This window comes from Neodiprion fabricii, chromosome 5 (assembly GCF_021155785.1).
Source record: "Neodiprion fabricii isolate iyNeoFabr1 chromosome 5, iyNeoFabr1.1, whole genome shotgun sequence".
NCBI classification, from domain to species: domain Eukaryota; kingdom Metazoa; phylum Arthropoda; class Insecta; order Hymenoptera; family Diprionidae; genus Neodiprion; species Neodiprion fabricii.
This window is the reverse complement of record NC_060243.1, coordinates 8,920,448-8,947,557: the sequence shown is the minus strand read 5'-3', so window position 1 is coordinate 8,947,557 and position 27,110 is coordinate 8,920,448. Positions and strand designations below refer to the sequence as shown.

The window sequence follows — 27,110 nt, the reverse complement described above, 5'->3', positions numbered from 1 at the left end:
CCCCTTCCCCCCTTTTTGGGCAACCATCGTAAATATCATATCAGTGAAAAATCAGATCTCCCCAAGTTCTTAATTGTTGAATTTCATTTTTTCTTTCGACACCTTTTGTCATTTTTGCGACGCGCTCTAAAAAATTTTCTTCCGCTCCAAAAGCAACGTGCGTTTATAATGGTGGGTTTGAAAAGGGAAACTCCAAGTTCAGCTCTGATAGAGCCATGATCTATATGGTTGAGACTATGGTTTATGGGTTAAGCAAGGTCAGCACAACATCGTCCGTCCTCTGCTTAGCTCGTTGGCGTAAAGCGTATCACACCGTACGGTAAGTTAGCACAGTTCACGTTTATGCTAACCTAACCTAACCTAATCTATTGTCTCTCGATCTGGCTCACACCCACGCGAGTTAATGACACCGGACGGTAAATCCTCGCTTCCCATTCCTCGTTCTTCGCCAGACGGCCGAAAAACTCGACGAAATTTATTCCGTTTCTTGCCGTTAAAACGCTTTTTACTGGTCGATTATCCCGATTTAGAAGATGGAACGTCCAGCAGGTGGTTTCCGTTTGTTTGCGGTGTTTTCGTATGAATTTCAAGCTTTGACGGTATCGTCGTAGAATAAACAATATACGAATTTAACCCTTTGAGTCACACGTTATTTTACAGAATCAATTTTCATAACAAGATAGTATTTTATGGTTTTTGAGGTCGCTGATTAGAAATCTGAAATCATATTTCAAAAATTCAAGATGGCGGATCCAGTATAGTGAATACAACATGGCGGACGAAATTTTCGAATTTGATAGAATGTGGTTAAACAATTCTATGGAGGGGTTTTCGGGATCGCTGATTGGATACGCCATAGTGAATTTTCGAAATGTTATTTCAGATTTGTAATCAGTGACCCCAAAAACCCCTGTATAAAATTTTTCCTTCGGATTCGATCGAATTTGAAACTTTGGTCCGCCATATTGGATCCGCCATCTTGAATTTTTTATATCCGATTTCAGATTCGCGATCAGTGACCCAAATAACTTGTCATTCATGCAAAACACGTATACGTAGGTATAGAGGGATAATTTTCTCGGAAACAAATTATTTCTTCAATTTTCACAATTTTTTTCAATCAATTTGTTTCTATCAATAATAATTTACATTGCATCGTAACAATTACTCTCGAGTATTGAAAGCCTATTTGTATACTATTAGAAATAGCGAAAAAACGCAAAGAAATATGCTGTAAAGTTTTCGAAATATATAAAAAAAAAAAAATATAAAATAGGTGAATAAATGTCTCTCTCTTTTTCGCATGGTTATAATTTATGCAGAGTTAATCATTGCGCGTATAATTGAGTAGTTTTTTCATTGAAATTGAAGATAACGTATCGTGATAAAATGAGCTTCGAATTTCAGCCAATCGAATCAACCGACCTTCGCAACTCTGAATTAATCTTAGTTTTTCAATACGACCAGTCACCAAATTTTTGGTATCCCGTCGTTTTCGATTTCTTATTACGTACAGCAATACCTGATATATTATATTTGGAAATTCAATCATTTGGCAAAGCATGTGATCAGTACTTACGGTATCAAGCAGTGAGAAGTAAAACCTTCTTACCGAATCAGTCGTCTCATGGTTGTGAAAATTTAACGACTTTGAAACGTAGGTGGGTGCAGTAAACTGCAGTGGAGGTTGCATTCTTGTCTCGTCACTTGGATCTACGTTTGCCAAATGAAAATTTGAACTACGAATCGACATTTTTGCTTTGAAACTCAAGAGTTTAAAGTATGGTCAAGTGCTTTCAAAATTTGGCAAAATGAATGAAATCTTGGTAGAAAAAATGCGATCGTTATTTCGATAATTCAATTTCCAAAAAAAAAAAAACTGTATAAATAGAAATAAAATGTTTTACTCGCTTTTATTTAAAATAATGTATCGGAAAATTTATATCTACATAGTCTTGATTGTAGTAACGAAAATTCATTTGAAATATATATATATATTTATATTCTCATTACAATAATCCTGAAGCCAAGCAACAGGTGTCTTGGCTAGCGATCTTGTGTTTCAGCATTCGAATATAAAGATTTCGTCTACGAGATTTATAACCGATTATTATTCTTGTCAGGTACAATATCCCGCGCTAATACCAGTTCTAATCCTCTTCAACCTTCCCTATTTTCATAACAAAATGCCTGCAATGCGGACGGATAATACCCGACTTGGAACTTTTCCAAATCCATACCCGATCACCAGAATTTTGGTGCAAATCATTTGGTGATATTTGTCATTTACCACCTGTGGCGTCATCGACACATTTCGATCTATTTATTTATTTATTTATTTATTTAACCAATTGCGTTTTAGAATAATTTTTTTTAAACGTATTTTATAATCGATGAAAATGATACTTGAAAAATAGAGTTCGAAAAGTAAAAAACTATAAAGTCAGTTTAATCGAATTTTATTCAATGAATGTCTCCTCAAACCATCGAATTGGTACAGACCTATCGATAAATTTACAAAGCTCACATTATGTTTCTATTTCTCAATGACTATATCAAACTTACTTGTAAATAGCAAAATTTACTCGTATTTCGAAATCTTAGTTAGTTCCTTCAAAATCTAAAATTACGAAAATAGTGATTTTTGTCCCCAATGTTTCGTCGTGATAACGTTACAAACTGTAGTCTTGTAATTAATTTACAGCCAAAAAAAAGTTACCGTACACAAAAATGGGGCGAACGATACACGATTTAGGATTGAAAAAAAAAAAAAAAACGACACGATAACGTCGTTTGATAAAGGTTTCGTACAAAAGAGATTATCACAGAATAGGAATATAAAATTCTCGTAAATACTCAACGTACGTCTATAAATTCACAATAAAGTTTCGATCTTTGGCCAACTTTCTTGTAAATCCGAATCAATGGACGATAATCTTCAAATTTGTAATCTCGGTGTTTTTCTTGAAAAATTTCGAGGTCCGATAACGGGGCGGGGTTTGTAAAATTTCGAATTTGAAAGCTTCCGAATGCGCAAAAATTGAGAGTAAAGAAATCAAACTTTGGCGAAACATCAAAGTTTCGAAATGACAAAATGCCGAAAGCGCTCATCTCTGACAAATTGAAGTTGAAATGAGAAAATTTCAAAATCCAAAACATCGAAATTCCAAATAATCGAAGGTTTTAGGTTCTGTGATTTTCTGGTCTGGTGAAGTTTCACAACCTTGATCTTTGATTTCTTTGCTCCAAGTTTCGCCGCCAAATAATTCGGAAGCTTTCAAATTCGGAACTTCGTCATTACTGATTGCACAGCAGTAACGATTGCGGACACCGAAAGACCTCGAGATCTTTGGCTTTAAATCACTCCTTCCCTGATTGCGGCGATCGGTTTGATTACCCTCTGGGTGTATAAAAGTGGCGGCACGGGTTTCTAATAATACAGAAGCCGATCCGCGACGTCCCGGCAGACGTCCAAACGCCCACGCAATTCCTACCCAACTTCACCCCGTTATTCCCGTGCCACAAGATCAGACTTCTCAGATCTTTCTCTCTCTCAACTTCAGTGTGACTCTGAACGGCGTCGCGATCCAATCGTGTGAAATTTTTTTTCTCAATTTCGAGTAACTTGACTATTGTACCAATTAAACGTATAATTTCTTGCTCGTTAAGTACGTCATTATTCAATTGACTAGTCGCAGACTTCAGCTTGTAATTCGATTCGCTTTCGTCGATTTTTTTTTTTCCACGCGTTGTTTTAAATTTCGAGTATTCAACAGTATGGGAAGGGAGCCTCAGTATTAGCTTGAAAGGATTTATGTTCATTCCTCGTAATCGCATCAGCCTTTATCGGTCGGATTTTCAATTCGTCGACACAGTTTCGTCAAAGTTCAGCCCTTAGCATCTACCGTAAAGCTGTCGAAGCGAGGAATCGATTGTGAGAGAATTTTTTATTTTTTTTCAATCTTTGTTTTCTCACTTTTCCGAGTGATTAAAAGTGCGCCATAACGGATAAATCAGACTCGGAAACCCCTGCCGAAGCTGCAGGGGTGCCATCCCTTCGCTTCGAGGGATATGTGGACAGGTAAAAATATTTTGCAGAGAGAATTTTATGGTCGGCAGACTTTCGGAGGCAAAGTCAAAAGTCACTTTCTTATCCATTGTCAGTTCATTTTTGCGTTACCTTTTTTCACATCGTGTGAATATTGTTCTAGAAGAACAATATTGCACTTTGTAACTGGTGTATTATTACTTTTCTTGCTTTTTCAATCGATTTTGATTTATTCTTAACCAGCATTTCTTGGTGTCTGACGTAAAGAACGTTCTATCGAATGGATTACTTACAACAATTAAGTAATTTTATTATTACCGTTGATCAAAGAAAATTTGCCAAATTCTGTAAATGTTATGAAAAAATTCCAACTCCTGCCAAAAACTCACGAGCTGTCCCAATTTACTTTGTCTAAAATTAACTCAACCCATATTCAAGTCTTGAAGTTATGTATGTGTGTATATACGTATATATGTGTGTAACGTATACTATTGTGAGAATGGCTTCGAACTTTTGTTGGCATGACTGACACTCCAAACAATATAATACTCGCATAAATTACGTCTCTGTGAGTGTTATAATATTATTGGTGAGATTATTTTCCCAAAAGTATAACTTGAAGGTCTGTACACTGAGAAAAATGTCATTTGTTACAGTAACTAGAAAAATTCGGTAAAACAGGTATCGTTAAAAAAAACTGTTTGAATATTGTTGGAATTGCGAAAAACGAGGCACGTCTAACCATTTTGCGCTATCGTCGATCCTTTTTTGGTTATTGCAACGCAAAATCAGACTGTTCGGTTTACTCTACTTTTTTAGTTAAACAAGGCTTTAACGTCAATTTATTGTTGCACGAGCAAGAAAATATAGCAACAGTGATCGTAATGAGAAAGAATATTGACGGATACTAGACTTTCCGGTAACAGCTATAAAACTAATTATCATTTTTTACTTAGAATTATATTTTTCGATTGTGGTAAAAAATGAAAATAATTACGGACTTAGCGGTAACCGGAACTAAAAACTTCTCTCAGTGGTACGATACAATTTACTTTGTTTTACTTTTCCAAATTTGCCTATACAATCCTGCTTAAATAATAATTTTCCGTATAATTTTATTACAAACGCAGTATCACCGACAAAATGTAAAACAAAATTTGTAAAAATCCAAGTATATAATTTTAATTTTCTGAACGGTTCGTTGAGTTTGATACGAAATATATCTCAATTTTGCACAAAACAAAAAAAAAAAAAGAAGAAGAAGAAGAACATTCGAATGTTTCTAAAATTTTCTGCACTTTGCGTATTCCCGTGCGAATTTTTCGCCGACGCAAATATCAATATTTCGATTTAGATGAGCCTGAAACGAGATGCGTGGGGAGATTTGTGAGAGGTAAAGAAGCCTGGGATGTTGTACAGATTCTCCGGGCCAGAACCGCGCGTGGTTTCAAACTCCTTTGCGCAGGGACTCGCTCGAAGAGATTCGTTTACGTTAGGTCAGGCTAGACCGACGAAGTAGCCGCAAGGTTGCCACGGTCAACGGAGAAAGTCCCATTCATTCTGGCAACTATAGGTATTCGGTAAAACTCGCCTTCGAGACGACGTCGGCGATAAAAAGAACCAGCGTCGATGATGCGTCGCGTCTACGGGGCTGGAATTCCAAATTTTGAAAACTTTCGAAAGCGCCTGATTGCCAAGTTTTTGCCGGCGAAACTTGAAGCGAAGAAACGGAACCTTGGCGAAATGTCAACATTTCGAATGATTCAAAACCCGACGTTCAAAGTTCCTAAAGTGCAAGTGTAAGGAAATTTTGAACGATCCAAGATTTTTCGGTTTTGTCAATTTTTTGCTCGGTCAAATTTCACCACTTTGATTTTTCTTCGTTTCGGAACTTTGCTGTATGGTAAACTTGAATTTTTGGAATCATGCATTTCGAAACTTTGAGCTGTCGGGTTTCCGATCATTCGAAATTTTGCTGTTTCGTAAAAGTTTGGTTTCTTGACTTGTGAGTATCGCTGTCAAATAATTCGGAATTGGGCGCTTTTCGAATTTCAAGCTCGCTCCGAAATTATATGGAGAAAAAAAAAATAGATTTTCATGGAAAAAACTTAGTTACCGAAAATTTTTTAATAATCGCATCAATTTGCCTTTGTTTTAATCAAAAATTAATGTCAGGTGACTTGTGTAGACTTGATTTACAAACGCAACGAGCTTATTTTTCATTGAAATTGAATAAAGTGTGAAAATTTGGCATCAACAAAAGGTTCTCGATGACGTAAACCGTCTCAGATTGTTACAACTACCAAACTGTATCGATAAAAATTCACCGGCTTCAATTTTTTTTTCTCTGTCAAGGGAACAATTCTTCTTTGCACGAAATCCATCACAATTAGATTCATTTATGGTTTCTAAATTTCTGTTTTTCAATTATTTCGTTATGAATTCTTGAACTTTAAACATTTATTCCTCTATACGTTACGTAGGAGAAATCTGGAAAAATTATGGGCTTCAAGAATGTTGTTGAAAAAATGAAAACAAGTAAAACCTCTAATTATGGCACAGCGGTAGCAGGATCAAAGGCAATATTTTTGAAAGGTTTAAATCGCGTTCAAATACGAGAACCTTGTTCGTAGTAAGATATTATTTTGACTCGACGTATAGTTTGATATTTTTTATTCTCGTATTTTATCTATAATACATACTTATACCTAGATCTTTCTCCCACGCAACTTGTGAACCGCGCTTTGTAACATCTGTCGAGAGGCCAAAGATACAATTCATTTTTACCGATCCAGAACAACGATCGGAACGTTTATTTATTTATTCAACTTTATTTTTGTAGTTATATTTAATTCGTGAGAAGCTTGTATACGCAAGATGTATTTGAGAAAACATCCGTCTTGATAGTATTTTTGTTATTCATTCTCGGGATGAATTTAATACTTGCAATTTTGGACGTCAGTTTTTTATATTGATTTTTTTTTTTTTTTCTTACATGCAACCCCGTTCATCTCTATAGAATAATCGCTTCCCATACGCGAAAATATGCAGATATTCACGATTGGTTGACGTGAATTTCGTTGTACGGATTCTTTTTTTCATTTGTCTTATAATTCCTATGAAAATTTGTGCGGACGATTATTTTTTGATTTCTTCAATTTGTACATTTCTCCTCTGTGAATAAATCCAACGAATGTCCTGAAAAAAAAAAAAATTTTGAATACTTTTACTTGTATTGAAAGTATTGTTCCGAAGTTCCGAAAGTCTAATTCCGAATTATTTGGTGGCGAAAGTTGAAGTAAAGAAAACGAATTTTGAAGAAACGACAAAGTTTCGAATGGTCGGAAACCCGACGGTTCAAAGTTCTAAAAATTCAAGTAACGATAGAGCAAAGTTCCGAAAACGAAATTCCCGAAGAGAAAAATTCTATAAAGTAAAGTTTCGATAGGGTAAAATTCCCAACATGAAAAAATACTTTCATAGCCTAGTTTACTCAACGAGTGGGTGCAAAAAACCAGAAAAAATCGAAAATCAAAGTCATCGGGATTCCGAACGTAAAAATATCGAAAATCCGAAACAAAGAAAGATCAAAGTGGCGAAATTTCACCTAGCCAGAAATTCACGGAGCTGAAAATTTTTCATCATTGAGAATTTCGGTGTTTCAGATTTGTAATTTCCTCATTTTTGCCCTTTCAGATCTTTGAGCGTCGGGTTTCGGACCATTCAAAACTTTGATGTTTCGTCAAAGTTTGATTTCTTTACTTTAAGTTTCGCCATGAAAAAATTCGGAATCAGGCGCTTTCGGAACTTTTCAAATTCGGAACTTCAACCTCGTCCAGCAAAAGAACCTCGTTTCTTTTTTCCTGGAACACCTCGAGAATTTCGAAATGCTGAATCACGGTGCCATTAGAGATTTTCTCCCTTTCTTTCTCTTGTTTTATTCGAAAACACGTCGGGACCAATTCCTCCAGCTTTAAACTACGAAATCTTTGACGCGCACCCGAACCTGCATGGTTTCTTCTTATCGGTCAATGAAGTAGCTGCTGCAATCATGTGAAGAGTGATGCAAAACGTGATCAAGAGGAACAACACCACCCGTGATTCCATTATTTCCGCGTTTCGGTCTGACGTCACGTTCCGTGCAGATATGTGTATATATACACATACGTAACATATGTTTTTACCTCGGGGAAAGAAACGAGGAAAGTTGAGAAGACCATTCGCGAAACTTGAAGATTCTTATCGTTGTTGACCTCGTTCCCGGATCCTGATAATCGCTGGCACAGTTCATTTATTTTAATTTCCCCTCATTCTTTTTTTTTTAACTTTTCCTTGAACGATGTAAACTTTTGTTAAGAAAAAAAGAAATAGTCAAATTATTAACAATCAGAGTTTTGGATGCCGATTTTATGTTTGAAATTGCTTCAAAATGGTTTAAAAAATATAGTAGATTCGTTCGATCAACTCGGCAATGAGTCATTTCATTCGGTAAACTATTCTTTACGATTCTGATTGGACTGGTTTTTTTTTTTTTTTATCAGGTGGATATCGTTAAATATTCAATTTTTCGCACTCAAACGGATATTGATTTTGGTCAGCGCATAGAAATTTTAAATCAAATCTTCAGAAGAAGAAAGAACAATCTATTCCAGAAAATTTGTGAAAAATTCAGTTTCCCAACAAAATGAGTCATCGAGGAGTGAAATCGAACGAATCTTTCAGATTTTGAATAATTTTCAAAGCGATTTGATTTGATAAATTTATATCTGACCTCTTGTTCATTATTTTAGTATTTTCTTCCCTGCACCTTGAGGACAATCTTCGCAGCTTACGAATATACCGGGACAATCTCTTGAAACTTGAAAATCGCGCATGCGCGAGTATCATCGCCTGTTCGCGCAGGCTGGCCAACCCGAGTTTCAGCTGTCAAACTCTGTTTCTGCCGGCGACGTAGTTGATACGAATTTTCGAGGTTAGAATATCAAATAATTGAGGCGGTGACTCGGAAAGGTTTGGGGAAGCATTTGTTATCGGGTCGGAAAGTTGATTCTTCAAAGAACGGTCGGAATTTAATGCTTACGCTCTTTAAAAATTCAATCGTACACATTTCGCGTAGGTTGGCCCGCCTGCATCGCAGACAAGAATATCGCCGCGGGAAGATTTCGCCGACCAATGAGATTGAATTATTTGGCGCATGCGCGGTTGATATTCAAGTTTCAAGATATTGTCCCGGTTTATTTATATTCATACCGTTGGATCGATGAATACTCAATGTGCGGTTGTTTCTTAATCAAATTGCCACAAAGTGTATCGACATATGTTCCCAACCCACCAACTTCCACAATTCCAAAGGAAATCGTACACGAATTTTCCTTATTATTATCGCCATTCTCGTAAAGTAGAGCCGACTAACCACGTGCAGGGTGATATGCCTAAGCGTGTAAGGAACGTACGTATTAATGGACGTATCTCGAGTGTGGAGGAAGCAACAGGAATACTGCGCACAAGGCAGAGTCCAACGGTCGAGACATTCCAAGTCGATGATACTCTGCGCTAAATTCTGAACTCCGGCTCTCGGCGTTTTGCTCTTCGTCCCATGATTGCCGTCTCAGACTGTGTCTCTGAAGCAGCAGTTTCTCTTCATCTCGCGGTTATTCTTCCTTCTTGATGCAACGGGCCAAACGACTGCCTGCGGAAGCGTAAAAATTCTCGACTGAACGATTCTACGGCTGCAGTTCTGGGCTCCCCTTTTCCCGTATAGCTGCAGGGACAACGAAATTGACTTGGACTCGGAAAAAAATTTCATCTTAACGACCAAAATTTGGTCCCGGAAACGAAATTTCAGGATCGATATACATTCGATCGATACGTTATTTCGCATGAAATCAAAAAGTTTGGTCGATTTTATTGTGCGTGGTAAACAAAATGTTTGAATAATTTTCTGTGTGAAAGACAAAGTTTCGCACCACGAGCCCCGTAGATTCTGTTGCGATTGCGAAATCAGATCTACACGGTGAAATTATTTTGCAAAGATTGATAAATGATTGTTTTATTATTGTGAATTGATAAATTATCGATTGATTGTAACTTATGCTCTGTGAATTAAGTGCCGTGTCAAACAATGACAAAGAAATATGCCATTGTTGATTTACGGGCTGATTCAACGAATCCCCTGTTAATAACTGCTCGTTTTACTTATCTTGCTAGAAAGAATTCTTAACGCATCACGGAGAGTATTTTGACACTTGAACGAAAAAAAGATTTGTTGATTTAAAATATTATTTCATAGCGGCAATCAATTAGCAGCTCTCATGATTTCGTAAATTTGACTAATCTTTATCCACTGAATAGATTTAGCCGGCTGTATGAAGCGATTTAGTTGAATCTACCAGAGGGTATTCAATATTTTGATAAAACCATGAAAAAATTATTATTTCATCAAATTGCCCGAGTTAAAATCGAGATCTCGTATTCGTTAGTATATTTTATTGAATAAATTTTTTTTTTGTCATTCTGGAACTATTATTTCATTGATTTTCGTATTTGCAACAAAATATCAAGTGTTCCTACGAGAAAATTTTACCACAGAATGCGTCTTTAAATTTTTTTTTATTTTTTTCAATAAGCTACCATTTTTCTTTGAGTCTGACTCGAGGAAATGACTGAAACTGAAACGTCGCGGAGACCAGAAAAGCAAATATTTAACGATAAATAAGTCTTTCACCATTTTCTTTTAGTCACTCCATTTCGATTTCTCTGTTGGTAAAATACCGCGTCGTCGTTTTTGTCGATCCTTCCATTTTCTTAGCTGATTATTATACCACGTGAAATGAGCAAAATTTTCATATGCACTACGTAATGCAACGAGTTGTTTCAGTTATGCTACGAAAAGGTGGAAAAATTAAATTCTACAAAAACATGTTGAACTTTTTGAAAATTTTCATATAATCCATTTAATTTTCTTCTTTCGAAAATAGTTGTCGATGATATTGACAATAAATTCTAAGCACCATCTTCTTGATATACTTGAAAATACAAGACACGTATAGCTGGCTCGCTCTCTTCTCCTTATTACTCATTTGAATACAATGAATTTATCTTGCTCTTCGGCCCAGGTGGGCATTATCACTCGTGCAGGGGTCCCATTGGGCCCCGATTCTCCCGAAGCAAAATACAGGGGGACAGCGAGAAAAGTTCTCTCCTAATTACAGACGATGGTCCTCCAAACCATCTTCCGCGAATCACTCGTGTTCACTTTTTTAGGGTTAATTCAGGCCCAAAGTATGTTCTTCTGAAAATTCGTTGCTTTCGGTGATTCGATTGGTCATTTTACGTCCTTTCTTCGTTCTTCACACTCCCTACCCGACTATCAGACTCGACAGTATACAGTCGATGTTCCACCACCGTCACTGACGTTCCGTCGATGTATCCAGTAAATTTATTAGTGTTATTAACCTTTGTTATACGCCGATGAGGAAGTGGCGATCGTTTTCATACCAATTGATCAATTTCCAAATTCAATTTGGGCCAATGGACGTTGGAGTGTGAAAAATGTGTTTAATAATCGTCGCGTTAAGTTGCGCTCTCTGTGATTCGACGTGTTTCACGTTACGTGATCGATGCGGAAAATTATTATTACCATCGTTATTATTGTTGGTATTATTACTAAACGCATTTTGTATAACAGTGTTAAACGAAACATTCTCACCACGCTACTCCCCGTGTTCTCGTTCAGTGATTTATTCTCATGACTCAACTGACGTCGCTAGCGCCACAAAACGACGCTATCTTGATTTATCATTTTAATTAATTTTCCCTCCGTACCTCGTCGTCATCTTTTTTTTTCACATCCTCCAATTTATTCGTTACTATATGGAATACGATCAACGGATCATCAGCAGCGCAACCGCACGATTATCGTTCACACAAAAAATAATTTTGACGTGGATAAGTGACAGGTTAGATATGTATCGGTTTTGACGACCTTAGACGGAAAGAAAAATATTTCAGATTTTACATCTCATGTGGTAAATGTACGAACAGCACTATTTTGGTGTTAAATTTACATCAATGGTGGCAAGATTTGAAAATCCTGTAACAAGAGTTACAGAACCAATACCAAAGGTAAAATATTTTTGTATCGATCAACCGCAAGTAGATTGGACCCCAAGCAAATGCATAACAGATGTAAAATCTATGTAACATTTTTTTCTTTTTTCCAAAAAATTATACCATTTGTGACCCATATTTGTCAGGTCTAGTCGGATCTTATTCTTACCAGTGACACAGAGGTCCTTTCATCTGCGCAATGACCATTTTCTTTTTTTAACGATGCAGTGTGCCAAACATTGAAAATACCATCCAAACCTTGTCCGATGTCGGATTCTAGTCGCGAGACATGCCGTATACTTTTAACTCTCGACACTCGAGTATCTGTCCCTTGAAACAATTCCGAGAGAAAATTTGCCGAGTCCTTTATCAACTTTCTTCGTTTCAGCCTCAGCGAGTGTTACTTCGCGGGAAAGGGAGCCGCCTTGGTCCTTCCTCCGAACGAGAGGGCGCGACCATCGCGACGGGTGTCTTCGGCGGGATGTGACATTCAGCAGCACCTGCAGTCCATGTTCTACCTCCTCCGACCGGAAGAGACTCTCAAGATGGTGAGTTTGCCAGATAAATATTGTGCGGCTGGGTAATTGTACTCTTAGGAATCCATTAGGCGCATCGCCTCGTTCCAGACGTGAAGAAAAAACGTTCATAATACCCGTCCTAAGTCGTGTCTTTTGAAAAAGTGCCGCATGTCCTGATGCCTGTCCTTTGCAACATCGTGCAATGGGCACAAGGCATGTGTGGGCGAATGGACTGGTGGGTGTTGGGCACACGATACTTGTGTAGTCCAGGAAGTGCCGAGAGTAATGAAATAAACAGCATTACGCTTAAGTTTAGAACGGCAATCATTTTTTTAATCATTGCTACAATTTTTACATCCATTACGAATCCATTCGACCTCATCGCACGGACTCTAATGTCACAATTAGAATACAATCTTTTAATTATTTTTTACCCGACATGGTTTTAATTTGTGGTTGCAGCCTCAGGCTCTTTGGATTCGTCTCATTGTCAGCTACATCACTGGCAACGAACAGTTTCGATATCATATACCTGAAAAAATCGTTTTTGGTTGTTGCGCTTGCGTACACTTGCGAGAATTGTGGCAGGCGAATTACACTTCTCGAAATAGAAAAATGATGAAATCCGGTTTCACAAAGTGAAGCTCAAACATCAACATGAATTCTGTTAAAAGAACACGTTATTATAACAAAAATGTTAAAAACCGCTAATTCAATTAAAAAAAGAAGTTCGGTTATTAATTACTTTATAAATCTTAGATTGTTGTTCCGTGTTTTCAATTTGAAAATCGTGTTGTGTTTTCAATTTTGAGTGCTAATTTCATTGTTGAATAATTGCCCGAGATGAATTTTTGTCCAAGATCTCTAGTCAAGTAGGAAAACTTGGTATGAAAAAACATCCATGGTCATGATTAACAAACTTACGATTCATTGAAAAACTTACCTCAACGTAGTTGTTCAACATTCGTTTCAAGTAATCACAAAAGTGATTTTGACGTCAAAAAATTTGAATTCATGTTTCTGAACATTATTTTTTTTCACTCTCAGATGATATTCTTTTGACAAAATTCGTGTCAATCAACTCGTGTTACGGCTTATTATTCATTCAATTCCACAACCCATGCGTCATTAAACGAACGTCATCAATACATGATTCTCTGGCTGCTGTTTGAGGCAGAATTACCCGGGATGCATGTCCAACGCACGCGTTCCAATTACTTGCGCATAAGTTGAGTTGATACTCGATGGGTGGCTCATCGTCGGCTATAACGTCGGGAGTCTCTGACACCAGACAGTAAGTCGTAAACCGGCTGGCGCCAGCTTCCTCGGCGGTTCAAAATGCAAGAACCACGCTGCCTCGACAAGGCCCCGTTTACCCAGACGAACCCAGTGGCGACCATTGATCAGGGTAATTGGCGGACGTAGCTACTCAGATTAGGCACAGACGCCTTGGGTCACCGGGTCAGAGGTCACGCGATTCTGACGTCCGCGTAGGCGGCCAAGCGATGCTGAACTTCTTCTCACTTCTTTCCTCCAACGTTCCGAAGAAGATATCGACCTGCGAGTTTCTTGACCGTTGCAAAAAGCTGAGTTCTTACGTCAGAGGTGCTATTCCTCAATTTTATCTTTACGGTCGAGAATTGTTGTGCTGCCGAGAGAAGACTTAATTGTCAGATACCGATCGGTTTCAATAATTGCCTTATGCCGGATCGTTGAAACTTGGTGAGCATAAAACGGTCAACTTTGACCCATTGACCTGTTCCTTCGTTATTGGAACCCTGCAGCGATTCGTGTTTGTTTGAGTATTCGATCAAGCTTGTATTCTTTCGTACGCTCGATGCAGTTGTGACAATTTCGGGATCGATGTCATCAATAATTACGTAGTTCACTCGACAATTCCTTGCTGTCAGCAAGCACCTTGAGCAGCTGGGCTCAATGGTGAATTAGCGAAAAGGAAGTTGGTAGTGGTGACCTTGAGCCATGGCGTTTGAACAGATTTGATAGATTTTCAGTTAATATTTCAAAACGCGAATTATAAACTCCGTGATATTTTAGAATTGGAGTCCCATTCGCTGCAGGAAACCAAATCGACTTTAGAGGTCTCGTTATGCTTCGTGTGAAGCAACCCTGTACGGGTACTTGTGGATTTGCGAAATGTTTGTAAAGCCTAACTCGGATACAACGTTATCTATGCTTCGCAGATACATTTTTTACCTTCAATTCATAGAGGTGAGATTGACGATGACGGAGCCTTTCTCTTCATCCCAATTAATTGCCCCGTTGTGTCAGCAGCTTTGGCTTTTGCTAATCCGATTAGGGAAAGGTGAGACCAACCGCAGCGAAAGATAGAATGGTCAAGTGACATTTTGCGAAAATGTTTCTTCATCTTCGTTTCCTTTTGCACGCACTCTCCAAGGCCCTGCACTTTTCTGCAGTTCGTCAAATCATCCGTTCTCCGCATTATAAACGCAGGATTAATTGACGAATCTTGGCGGTTTGTTCTTTAATTCGTGCTTACGGAGGACGCAACTTTTACACTTGTGTAAGTAACCGTTGAGACACGTTATGTACGCTGCGTCAAATCCACCAAGCAGCGTATATCACGTCGTTATCTGATAACGGTTGGAGACTCGAAAGCCCGAGGCACACGCGTTATTGGTGAACATAAAGTACCCGTGCGCACGTGGTAGATACAATCGATTCCGCCTATGCTTCGCACACTGGTTCACCTTCGGTTAAACGCCATATATACGAGTATGTAACTAAGTTGCCTATAACTGCACGTTTAGCTCGTTGACAATTAACGACTTGGGATAACTATGGTTCTTATTTATCCATTTAATATCGTTTTGAGTAAGGATCTCTTTTCGTATACGGATTGTAGATAATTTTCTGTCGAGCATGAACGTTGATGAGCTTCATCGTAATTTTGCTTTCTTCCGTTCAGAGTTTTCAATCTCTTAGGGGTAGAGAGGCACCGTCAATTGTCGGGGCGGTGTCAAAGTTCCGAATTCGAAAAGTTCCGAAAGCGCAAAGTTCCGATAGGACAAAATACCGAAAAGACAAAATTCCGAAAGTGCGAAAAGAATAAGGAGTAAAATGAGCCATCATCATGAGACTGTTCTCGTGCAGACCATTCTGATTTTTGGTTTTTCTGATTTTTTACCCGCACCCGACAAAAATGCAGTAACAACAGATTTTGTGTGTGATAAAATTTCCTTTAACTTTTATTAGAAAGTTTTTTCTGTATAGTGCACAAGTTTTTATTTGTAGCGCGTCAAACTTTCTTCAACATGTTTATTGATAAATATATACTTAATGGTTAATGAAACATTAAAAATGGTGTGAGCCAAATTTGTAGTACATAAAATTTTCAATAAACTTTCTTTCAAATTTTTTGCTCTATTGGAATTTTTGCTTTTCGGAATTTTGCTCTATCGTAACTTTACTTTCCGCAACCTACATTTTGGAAATTTGAGCCGTCGGTTTTCCGACCAATCGAAACTTTGATGATTCCTCGAAGTTTTCTTTCTTCACTTTAAGTTTCGTCACGAAAAAATTCGGAATTCCGCGCCTTCGAAACTTTTCAAATTCGGAACTTTGACACCGCCCCCAATTGTGGCCACTGATTCTTCGGTCATCATACTTGTGAAATGTTTTACTCGATTGTGGACCACGAAACGTTATTTAATCATCGAATCAATGGCTGCAACGTACCTCACAGCAAGTCCTCAAGTATTTGAACACGGAATTGTACAATCGAAGCTAATCAGACCATCATTCATATACAACGTAACGAATCACAGATAATGGATCACATACGGTGCATCTACCTTTGTAGTACAAAGTTTTGCTCTCACTTTTTAGAACGACGAAAATTTTAAAACAGACGTACGCGTAGCAAAAGGAAAAAAAGAAGCGGGAAAGTTGGGAACGCAACACTCAGATCAGATCCGTAAATGGCAATTACGGAAATTCTTAGAACCCCGGGAGTGTACATCAGTGCATTAGCTGTTACTCATTAGCATATACACGTGTGTGATTGTGTATCCCTGCCGCTGTTACTGCACAGCGACGATTGTTGGTGAGTTTAGATCCGCCGGTCGTTTCGTTTGTTGGCATACACGCGTGAAGCGGCCAGGTTTTACACACGTGTGTGGAGGTAACATAAGTGCTGCTTTTGCCCACTTACGTATGTATTCCTTGTCGCGTGTCGTTGGCACCCATTGCCGCGGCATTTGTACCGCACGCGTGAGGAAGTCCCTGTCGATTGTGTTGGTTCAGCACGGCCGCAACGTTTGGCGTGCGGCCAAACCGTACGGGGCTTTGTTTACAGACGTCTCTTAGTTACTTCGTATAATTTCTCACCTCGGTTCGTGTAACAGAACCGCGCTGGCGGCGGCGGTTGCGAGTTAGCCGTTGATCGGCTCTGTATACCGAGAGAATTTTTACTTCCGGTTACCGCTCGGTCCTTTACTATTTTCATTTTTTACCGCAATCGAAAGATATAGTACGAGGTAGAAAATGAAAATTAGTTTCATAGCCGTTACCGGAAAGTCCGTGTATCCGTTGCTGTTCTTTCTCATTGCGATCACTGTTGCTAGATTTTCTTCCAACTGTTGCGAAAATTTAACGCTCGTGCAACGATAAATTGACGTTAAAGCCTTGTTTAACTAAAAAAGTAGAGTAAACCTCAGAAACTGATTTCGCGTTGCGATTACTAAAAAAGGATCGACGATAGCGCAAAATGGTTAGGCGTACCTCGTTTTTCCTAATTCCAACAATATTCAAACAGTTTTTTTTTTAACGATACCTGTTTCACTGAATTTTTCTAGTTACTGTAACAAATGAAAGTTTTCTCAGTGTATCATTCGTCTTACGAATCATAGGTAGCTACTTTGCGGGATCCACTCGAGGCAAAGTTTTCCTCTGCTGCAGCGGCGGTTCGTTTTTGGGTCAATTGCCTTCTCTCAAAGGTACTCGATTCTAAATTAAAATTCGGGATGATACCGCTCTGACGCAGTAACCAAAACCAAACAACTCTTTGAACAACTGCGCAGTTTCTAGCGATATATTATTATTTTCTCAATACAACGCGGCGAACAAGCCAAGTTTTTTCATGTATAAATATGCCAAAAACCTTGTAATCGATGCCTCGTGCGTGCATAACGAACGCGGTTGGATTTAAATCGAACCTTGAACCATGCTTGGCACCCGAACTCTAATTATCAAACGCGTTAATTACCCTTTAGCGTCTCGTTATTGAACGCGTTTGTGAGGCACGGTGATAACGAAGTAGACTGCATGACGTCTGTATGCCGACAGATATACAACGACATACTTTCTTACGCATGTGCGTGAATACGGAATGGAAAAAACAGCTGTGAATGACGTTCATTTAGTCCGATGTATAAACTGTAATGTAAGAACTAGAATTCACGTAAAATTTATATTCAAACGTATCATGTATCATCGTGACGGTAGTTATTTTTTCCGTGCAAAAATAGTCGTATTGTCAAATGGAAAACTTCATCCGCGGATTTTTACCTAATCAACTCGCATATTGATTAGATCGAAGCAATGATACATGCACAAAATCCAGGAAATGTCGTGGCACGTCATGACAATCGAACAGCTTATTGTACGTACTTGCAATCTTGAGATTATTCTGCCGCTTCGCAGGCATCATAAATCCTCCGGTTCAATTAAACCGTGTAAATTTTTTTCTATGAAATACAAATCATAGGGTTGAAAACTAAACTGAAATGTTTCCTTCCAGTTATTAGCACGTACATGACGGTGGTTTTAAATTTTAAGAGCTTTATTTCCGTCTCATCATTATTTCGATTATCAAAATTTAGTTTATCTGTGTCCAATTCGTTTCACGCTAATGCTTCGACTCTCTGTACGAAAGTTTTTATGCCGAATCACGGTGTATTTAATCATCTAAATCAGGATTAACGCAGCGTAATTCATACGACTATATGACTTACTTTCAGAGCAATAGATATTTAATAATAATGCTAGATTTATTTTCGTTCCTTTTTACGCGGTATACGTAATCGCCGTGAGAACATTTACCGACCATTCGACGAGATGATTGTAGGTTATAAAACCTTCCATGTATAAACACGGTTGTTTTATGAAGTAAAAAAAAAAAAAGCAGAAAGAACCAAAAAATTTTCATACATTATCTCTATACACGTATTCCACACTAGGTTTAATAATATGATAAACTTTGGCATGTATTATCGCACGAACGTGAGAATTTTCATAGCCTATGCCGCATGTATGTATGTTTAATACACTCCACGCGCACAGTTAAAGTCTGTATTAATACACGCGGTAAATAAGCGGGACGCCAATAGTAGTGTGATTACACGACTGAGTGAGGATATGAGGAGACACAGTTTCTTCGTTCGTTGGTAAATCGTCGAGCAATTTCCTCGCTTGCTCGTCCATAAATCTGTAAGGAAATTATAATGGCTGTACACAAAATTGCACGTAATTACCTATATAACTTGCTTTAAATGTGTACAACAACAACAACAACAATAATAATAATAGTAGTAATAATAATAATAATAATAATACAATACAATAAGAATTTTATGGAAAAAGAAACATGTGAGAGAAGGGATGTTAATTAATATCGGATAACCGATTTGTCGCGTTTGATTTTCCCGCCATCTATTGCCAAGAGTAATAAGTAATCGGTTGTACGCCCTCGCGATTTTCACTTGTCCCATTGCTCCGTGGTCTGAGAATATTATAGTTATAAGTAACATATGTATAACACAAACCGTCACGTAAGCCGTTACGATGTCGGAGTAGGCTCGTCTTGTTGAATCACGTGTGTACGAACGATACGCATTAATGCCACTTGATCGTCGTAAGATGGCGGTAATTGGAACGAACACTTTCATTAGCGATAAAGTCGGCAGAGAAATAAACTAGACGTCGGAGGATGTATACACGCGTTACTACGGTTGTTGAATAGTACGAATCGAATGATTCGGAGAGATGAAATTATCCCGTTGTTCGTTTTCTTGATTGAAAATTTTTTACAATTTAATTAAATCTGGTCAAGATTCCCGCAGTTCTTTTGTCTGCTTTTAACATTTTTTTTGTTATTTGAGCAGAATCGCGAGTTTATCACTTACAATTACGGTAATATGAAAATTTATGTGAATTGATAGCGCGGGTGATGATACCTTACATCGTCAGAAGTTTAAATGCTCTTTGTGAATTAACGTACATTATATACTTTTCATTCATTTTTCTTCATGCCAAGAGAAATTCTTGGTTCCGTTTCGGATAGATATGATTTTACGATTGGAAATGGGTAAATAAATAAGTTTTTCATCGGTATTTATATTAAAAAAAAAAAGAAAGAAAACGGTTCTCATATCGGAGCTATTCGAATTGTGGCGGGCTTTCGGCGTGAAGTAACGCCAGTGTTGTTTCCATGACGCCACCGCCAGATGGCGCATCTGCACCGCCCTGAAATAACCTACACTTTGAAAAATTGGCATTAGGCAGTTAATTTTTTCTTGAAAAATTTCACAGCGACCCTTCACCAAGTGAAGTAAACGTACACGTACGCTTCCGGACGCAGATATCGTACCAACCTTAATCCTGTTGTGAATTGAATTACACGCGTAAGCGCATGATGTTTTCACAAAAAACATGCGCAATTATTAACCGTTCAGACGAGGACTGCGGCGTACTGCAGACGGGTCGAGAGTAACAAAGCACCGGAAAGAGACAGCGGGACGTTTAACGGACGCATAGAATGAGGTCACTGACACGTCTTTTCGCTGCGAATAAGGGAATTTCCAAAAATTTGTCAGATTAACGTAACCCCGGATTGGATGGGTTTAATTTGGGTTAGGTTTACCGTTTAACTTTAGAGAGATTGATTGTAAGAGACCCTACTCTGGCCTCACGATTATACACCAAGTAACTCTTCGGATACCAATGATAAAACGGTTAACCCCGGTGTATAAGCATACATGCATACATGTTCTGTAGAAGATAATCGTTTTACTATCCGGGTCAGTAGAGTTCCTTGGATTGTAATTTTCAGGTCAAAGTTAGGACTTTTGTAATCAATCACTCTGAAGTTGAGTAAATTTTATTGGGGGCCATCGATTTTGACCACCTTTCCAAAACCCTTTACAGGTACATCAATTTGACTTTCAATCTCTTGGATCACTCGATTTGTGATTAAAACCCGACTTTGATTAAGAATGTAGTGTTTACTTCGATCAAATCACATCTGTACCATTTTTGGGCATAAGCTTGGATCGCATGTAACAAATATGGCGACAATAGGATAAAACGTTGTAAGGTGATCGGAACCGGTACATTTACTCTAATTTCTCTCGCCTCGTTTACCACTGCGTTTAATGACTTGCGAAAACATCTCTTTCTCTTTATTCTATTCAGTCGCAATTAGTCGCAATAAAAGCCCGGCACTCTGGGACCATCCGTATTTCAATTGCAAATCCATCGCACTCGACTTGACACCTAAGAGTCGTTGTTAAGACTAACGAGGGAGAGACTCGAATCGAGGACGGTAGGCGCCAGCCAGGGCTGACAATGCAACGAGTAACACCTACGTGGGTTTTGACCCTCTCTACCTTCGTTTATCGATTGCATTGCAAAACGACTCTAAACGTACAGCAGCACCAGGAGCAGCAGCATTCGCCACCGTTGCTGTTTGTGTATTTCACTTACAGATATACCCACTGGCTTCTATTCCTGTACAGGGTGTTCGGTCGGCGTTGAATTCTGACACAAAAGAAGAAGGACTTCGAAGAGGGAAAAAGAAGGAATTACCGACGAATTTTGAATTGTAAATTGGGTTGATCAGTTGCGTATCTCAGATTTTGAATCGTCATTTTTCGACAATCGAGTCTAGTTTATTTTTGCAAACTGACGTTAAACGTAAAGTTTCGTCGATTTTTAGCCACATTTTTCAAAGGCTATTTATTCGTTTCCATTTTCCACTCAATCGACTCATAGTTTTGTTGAATTTGTAAAAAAGTATCGGAACTGTCAATAAAAAAACAAAAAAGCAAGCTGAATATATAAAATCTATAATCGATCAAGTTTCTATTCTTCTTTGCACGAGAAATATTTGAATCGCATGAAGTTAAGAGGCAAAATTATATTATCGAATAATTTTAGACTTGACAAATTTCATATACTGTCGCATCACTTGTAAATGCCAAAACTTTGAAGTTATTCTAAACTTTACTAGAGAAAACTTTGATTTTGCGAACGACTTGCTGCAACAGGGCAAATTTTTTTCTCTCTGCACATTTGTTACAGATTTTTATTTGTCGATCAGTGAATTCGAGTTGTGGTAAAATCGTGGCATTCCTGATCAAGAACGAACTGTCCACTCCGTATATAAATCGTCTACTACACACGCCAGTAGTCGACTACGGATCGTTGCTTATCTTCTAGAGCCCATTTGTCACCGATAAAAATTTGCATTCATAGAATGAAACCTGCAGAGTGTTTATTGCATCGTATTCCGTGCGATTATAATCGAAAGTTATTCCTATATCCCTCTGCCTATTCTCGTCCTCTTTTTTCACTTCACTTTGCGCTCTTATCCATTTTTGCTGCCGTGAAAGGAACGTAGGTACGATATGCACTTTGTATCATCCACCTCGATGCTCGGTTCTTTCTGTAGGTAGGTCAGTGAAACAAGGACGATGTCAGTGGTACCTCGATTCATCGTTTTAATTTTTACCACACCGAGAGAAATTTCTTACCACAATCGAAAAATATAGTTCTAGGTAGAAAATGAAAATTAGTTTTCCAGCTGTTACCGGAAAGTCTGGTATCCGTCACTATTCTTTCTCGTTACGTTTCACTTTACTCCAATCTTTTCATTATTTATCACAAATTGCAAACTGCGACGAGTTCGTATTCATCGGGATTCAACTTGTTATACAAGATAGAATGCGTGTAACCCAGCTCGTGTGTTTCTAGACAACTCTTTGACTCTTCTACATGTAGCGAGGTTATTTAGTATGCGGATGACGCCTCGTGCTTCGTGCTAGCGTAACATGTAACTGCAATCATTGCCGATCTCCGGCTCGACGGTAATACATGATTCCATTTCTAATTATCTCGATCCCGCGAAACGTGTTCTCGCGCGGTTGCCGGTGGTCATTTAATGTCAGAGTGTTCAGTCGGGTCCGAATGATTGCTCACGATTCAATATCGCTCCCTCAGGCGGAAGCTGACCTCGCGATAAATTGGCGATTAACGGAAAAATACGCCTGGACCTCATCCAGGTTTTTCATTCTCTCTTTCTCATTCCCAACTTTTTATATTCCTGGAAAGGAACACGCTTACACTCCGTTTCGAACGAATTATTATTCCCCAGGTCGATACGACGTCGAGAGCGGAATTCTCTCGGGTGGAATCGGGCGACATTCGGAATTCCCTGCAGATGGTTCGAACGTCCTCGACCGCAGGGGATGAAGAGATTAATCTCGTTCAGAGAGATCCTCTGTCGGGCCAAGGCTTCGCAGCCTCTATACCTACAAGCCACTCTGACGTCGTCAGTCCATTAAAATCCAGGTCAGGGTGCAGCTCTGCTTCTGGAGCACACACGTAATAAATGTTAATCTCGAACTCCTTTCTGGCGCAAGTTTTTATTTTCTTTCTTTCCTTTTTTTCTCCCTTTTTTACCACCAAGCTTATTGCGTCATATCCTCGATTTAAACGAGAGAAACGTTCACACGAGATTGATACTAAAATTGTCGGTTGCCAGGAAAGACATTGGATGGTTTATATTTCGTTTGTGTTCCAGTTCAGGAGAGAAATAAGCGAAGTCACTTTTCGATTCGAGTGTCAAAGTCATCGGGGGTTTTTATCTCAAATAAAGTTAGAACGCTTAGGTTCAAACGTCAGCTCCTGATATCCATATGGCGTTCATATCGATCTTGAAATCTGTAAATATACAAGAAATTTGGGGTCAGCTTTGGATCTCATTTCAAGCATATTATAATTCTACGTTTTTACTGAACTACGAAGTTGAACTTCAAGAACCTGCGTTTCAGTAACGTTTAGGCTGCCACGTGAGCTCGAACTGCATAACCATGCATCGTTAAATTGACTTGTATCTACATCAGCTACCGTCTTACCTATGATAGGGGGGGACCTGACTGATCCCGGCACTTTCACTCTGCTCGTACCTCGTCTGACCATCAGATTTGTCCATCCGAATAGGACAAACGAACAACAAACGACACTCTTATGCTCGACTGTTAAAACGATCGGACAGCTTTTACGAGCGAACACCTCTTTGTGCCTCTCATTTTAGATATTCTCTTTCTTTCACAATCTCGTACGGGTTGTGTCCTACTTGTGAATCTGACGAAGATCAAGGTGACGTATATACGTGCGTGTAACGAGGGCGCAAGGAGCACTGGGTCTAATAATCATAATAATAGTCATAATTTCGGCACGAGTCACGCATTGAATTTTATCACCGTCAGCACGTATCGGTGTTCCTTGACTTTTGAGAACCAGTTTTCGACGGAGGTATTTATAGGTATGCGGATTTTTAATTCAATTCGATTAATCGAACGTGGACAAAGTTGGTGCAGGCATGTGCAGGGACCAAAGTTCTTCAAGCCTTCCGAAAAATCTCTGAAGCCTTCGTCATTTTTGATTTTAAGATCATTCGTTATAAGATTGTAAAAAAATGACGGTTTGGACTTCTATAGAATTTAGTTTCGTTTCAATCCAATAATTAAAATTTTCAACTTACCACAAAGAATGTTCCATAGTAGTATCAACCGGTCAATTTTAACAACGCCAGTTTTTACAATGTTGGTTAAATTAGCAAATTTGATAGTTCTTCAGTTTTCACTTCACTATAAGTGTCGAGACGTTTTATCGACTGTCACATTAGACTCGACACTATCCGTATTAAGTTTTATTGACGAATCTCGATTGCTTAGCTTTCCGGTAATCCGACCAATCGGAAATCCATCCGATAATGGTGTACATAGTCGGAACGCGAGGATGAAACCAAGCCGAAGATTATAAACTTTTTCCTTTTTCCCTCCATCGGCGAGCTTCGGGCACGGTCAACCCGAACACCCAGTATTTGTATCTATGGTTTATACTATTGGCTACTTATTTTATTCACCGTGATGCAAAGAACTAGATCTTACCGCTTGCGCGAGTTCTCGGCTTCGTAGACCGGAAGCCCCTTGGGGCGCGTTTCGACGACCTCTTTCCTTCGTGACTGAGACCCAAGCGTGGGTTCCGCTACAGGCCGCCTTCTTGGGTCTCGTCTCGGACCGCAACCTACTTTGCAATTTGCCATCAGCACTTCCAGTTGCCGTCTCGTCGGTCCTTTCTGCCAGTAGATGCGGTTACACAAGTCCTTAAAGTGTCCCAAAATTCCTAGATTTCCTGAAATTGTGTATTGCTTTTTGTTTTGTTTTTTTTTTTATAATTTTCAATTGAAAATGAAGTTTTGGTTTTGGAAGGTTAGATATCGATGGTACTGTTCAAATCAAACTATCGGGAATCGTGTTCTTGTTTTCATGATTTTGGTAAACACTAGAAGTGACTTTGCTAACGCTGTATGATAATCGTATCGAATCAAAATACCATATTTCGTCGAACGCTAGAGAAAATTGCTTATTGGAGGAATTTCTTCACGGTGAAAACTCGGCAAAGTTATTGATTCAATTCTCAAGGATATCGAAGCAGAATTTTGCAATCTTTTATAAATTACATATGGTACACGTGACGAAAAAGATTCGAAACTTTCTTCAGGACTTTTCTATGCCCTCGTACTCGTCCTGCAATAAAGTAAGACGTAGGATTACGACGTCGATAAATACAGGATCTATTTTTATTCGGAAGTTTATCATGGGGCGCAAAGCTCAACCTCTCGTAAAATACGAACCCGTTCCTTTTGAAATACAGCCTCTGAAATCTCGCATCGTAAAGTTCGAAGCAAGATAGGTAAATGTATAACCTAATCGATATGCATTGTTAAACTTTTGCATCTTTTTTTCCTATCCGTTGCTCATTCTTCTCGTCGAGTAATCGATCTCCTTTCGTAAATAAAAAAGTAGAACCACGAGCAAGTAAAAGAAAAATGTAAAGTATCTGGAAACAAGTAGTTCCGGTTCTCACCTTCTTCCAAGTATGGAGTCATTTTTCGACAATCTCGTTCGTTTAACCGTTTTCGAGAAGACAATCAAGAACAATCCAAAAGTGGTATTGGCACAAAATACGCTTTGTATTCCATTGTAAATACAACGCCAAGACGTACATTATGTCATTTACGTGTAGACGTGGCCGTAAAAGGTCCGATGTTAACATCTGGACGGAAAGAGGTGTGTGTTTAACGTATACTTGCATAGCCGATAATTATTCAGTGAGAAAAAGAGATTGATGACTTGAATTTATTCCTTTCGTGGAAGGAGATGATACGGGCTGGTCTTCGCGTTTCGACTCGTCACGTAACACATTAACAATCGTACGTTGAGTTATTCCTTAGCACTCGAATAGTTCTCCAGTCAGATGCTTCACACCGACTTCCTGGATCTCGGGGCAACGCGTCTAGTTTATTCATCGGACGATATGCTCACCGGAGTAATTCGGAGATGCAAAAAGTGGGTCGAATTAAACGCGAACTCTGGCTTTGTACAACGTTGGTACCTACATTTAATACCCACCTGACTCACTCCGAAGTCGCTTCAAGTCCTCCTGCGAATAATTCACACGCGCTTTCGAGTCAACTTTTAAGGTCACCTCGGGCCGAGTGTGTAATACGTGAGGATCAGACGACAACCCGGAAAGAGTTCAATTCATTCCCTGAAACTTTGAACTTCGCGAGCGCAGAGTTTTTCCGGGTCGCTGTTAACCAAGTTGAATTCACATAGTCAAGGAATTGATATAATATTATTTCTGCTACATGTTACAGCAAAACATCTGTTCTTGAAACTTGTACAGTATCGATCGAGATCGGTATAACATCGGCAATCATTTAATACCTACTAAGACACCTCTTCAATATCGTTGTTTCAATTGTATTCCCGTCTTCTTAACTTTCATTGTCAGCGTGCCTATTCTTGCTAAGATTAATTTTTTCATAATTTTTTGTCCCATCGTCTCTCGTAATCCGGGAATATTACGACGGTCGAACTTTGAACTTGGTAAAAAAGAAATTTAGTACCGCGAGTGAAGGATGGGAGCAACATTTGCGGAGAGACGAGGTCGCGTTGAGTTACCGGTTGACGGCGAATATCGTGCGAAGAATTGCCAGCCAAGTGACATACGGTCGACACCGTACCCAGATGATCCGAGATATTGTCGTCCTTTATCCTCCGGGCGTGCGGGAGGATATTGGCAATTATATCGCCTCCGCCTATTCA

The 27,110-nt window shown here is 38.8% G+C and overlaps 1 protein-coding gene across 7 annotated transcripts in view; it reads left to right on the top strand.

Annotated features, from left to right (window-relative positions):
- The window catches only part of LOC124182926 (protein phosphatase Slingshot homolog 2), a 168,097-nt gene that overhangs the window by 104,783 nt on the left and 36,204 nt on the right, over positions 1–27,110 (top strand). For 6 of the 7 annotated variants that reach the window (XM_046570746.1, XM_046570745.1, XM_046570743.1 and 3 more), the window contains one exon: positions 12,546–12,705. In XM_046570746.1, the coding sequence (XP_046426702.1) occupies positions 12,546–12,705 (160 nt within the window). Of the gene's footprint in view, positions 1–3,574; positions 4,082–12,545; positions 12,706–27,110 lie in introns of those variants that run through there. The other variant, XM_046570749.1, reaches the window with a different exon arrangement.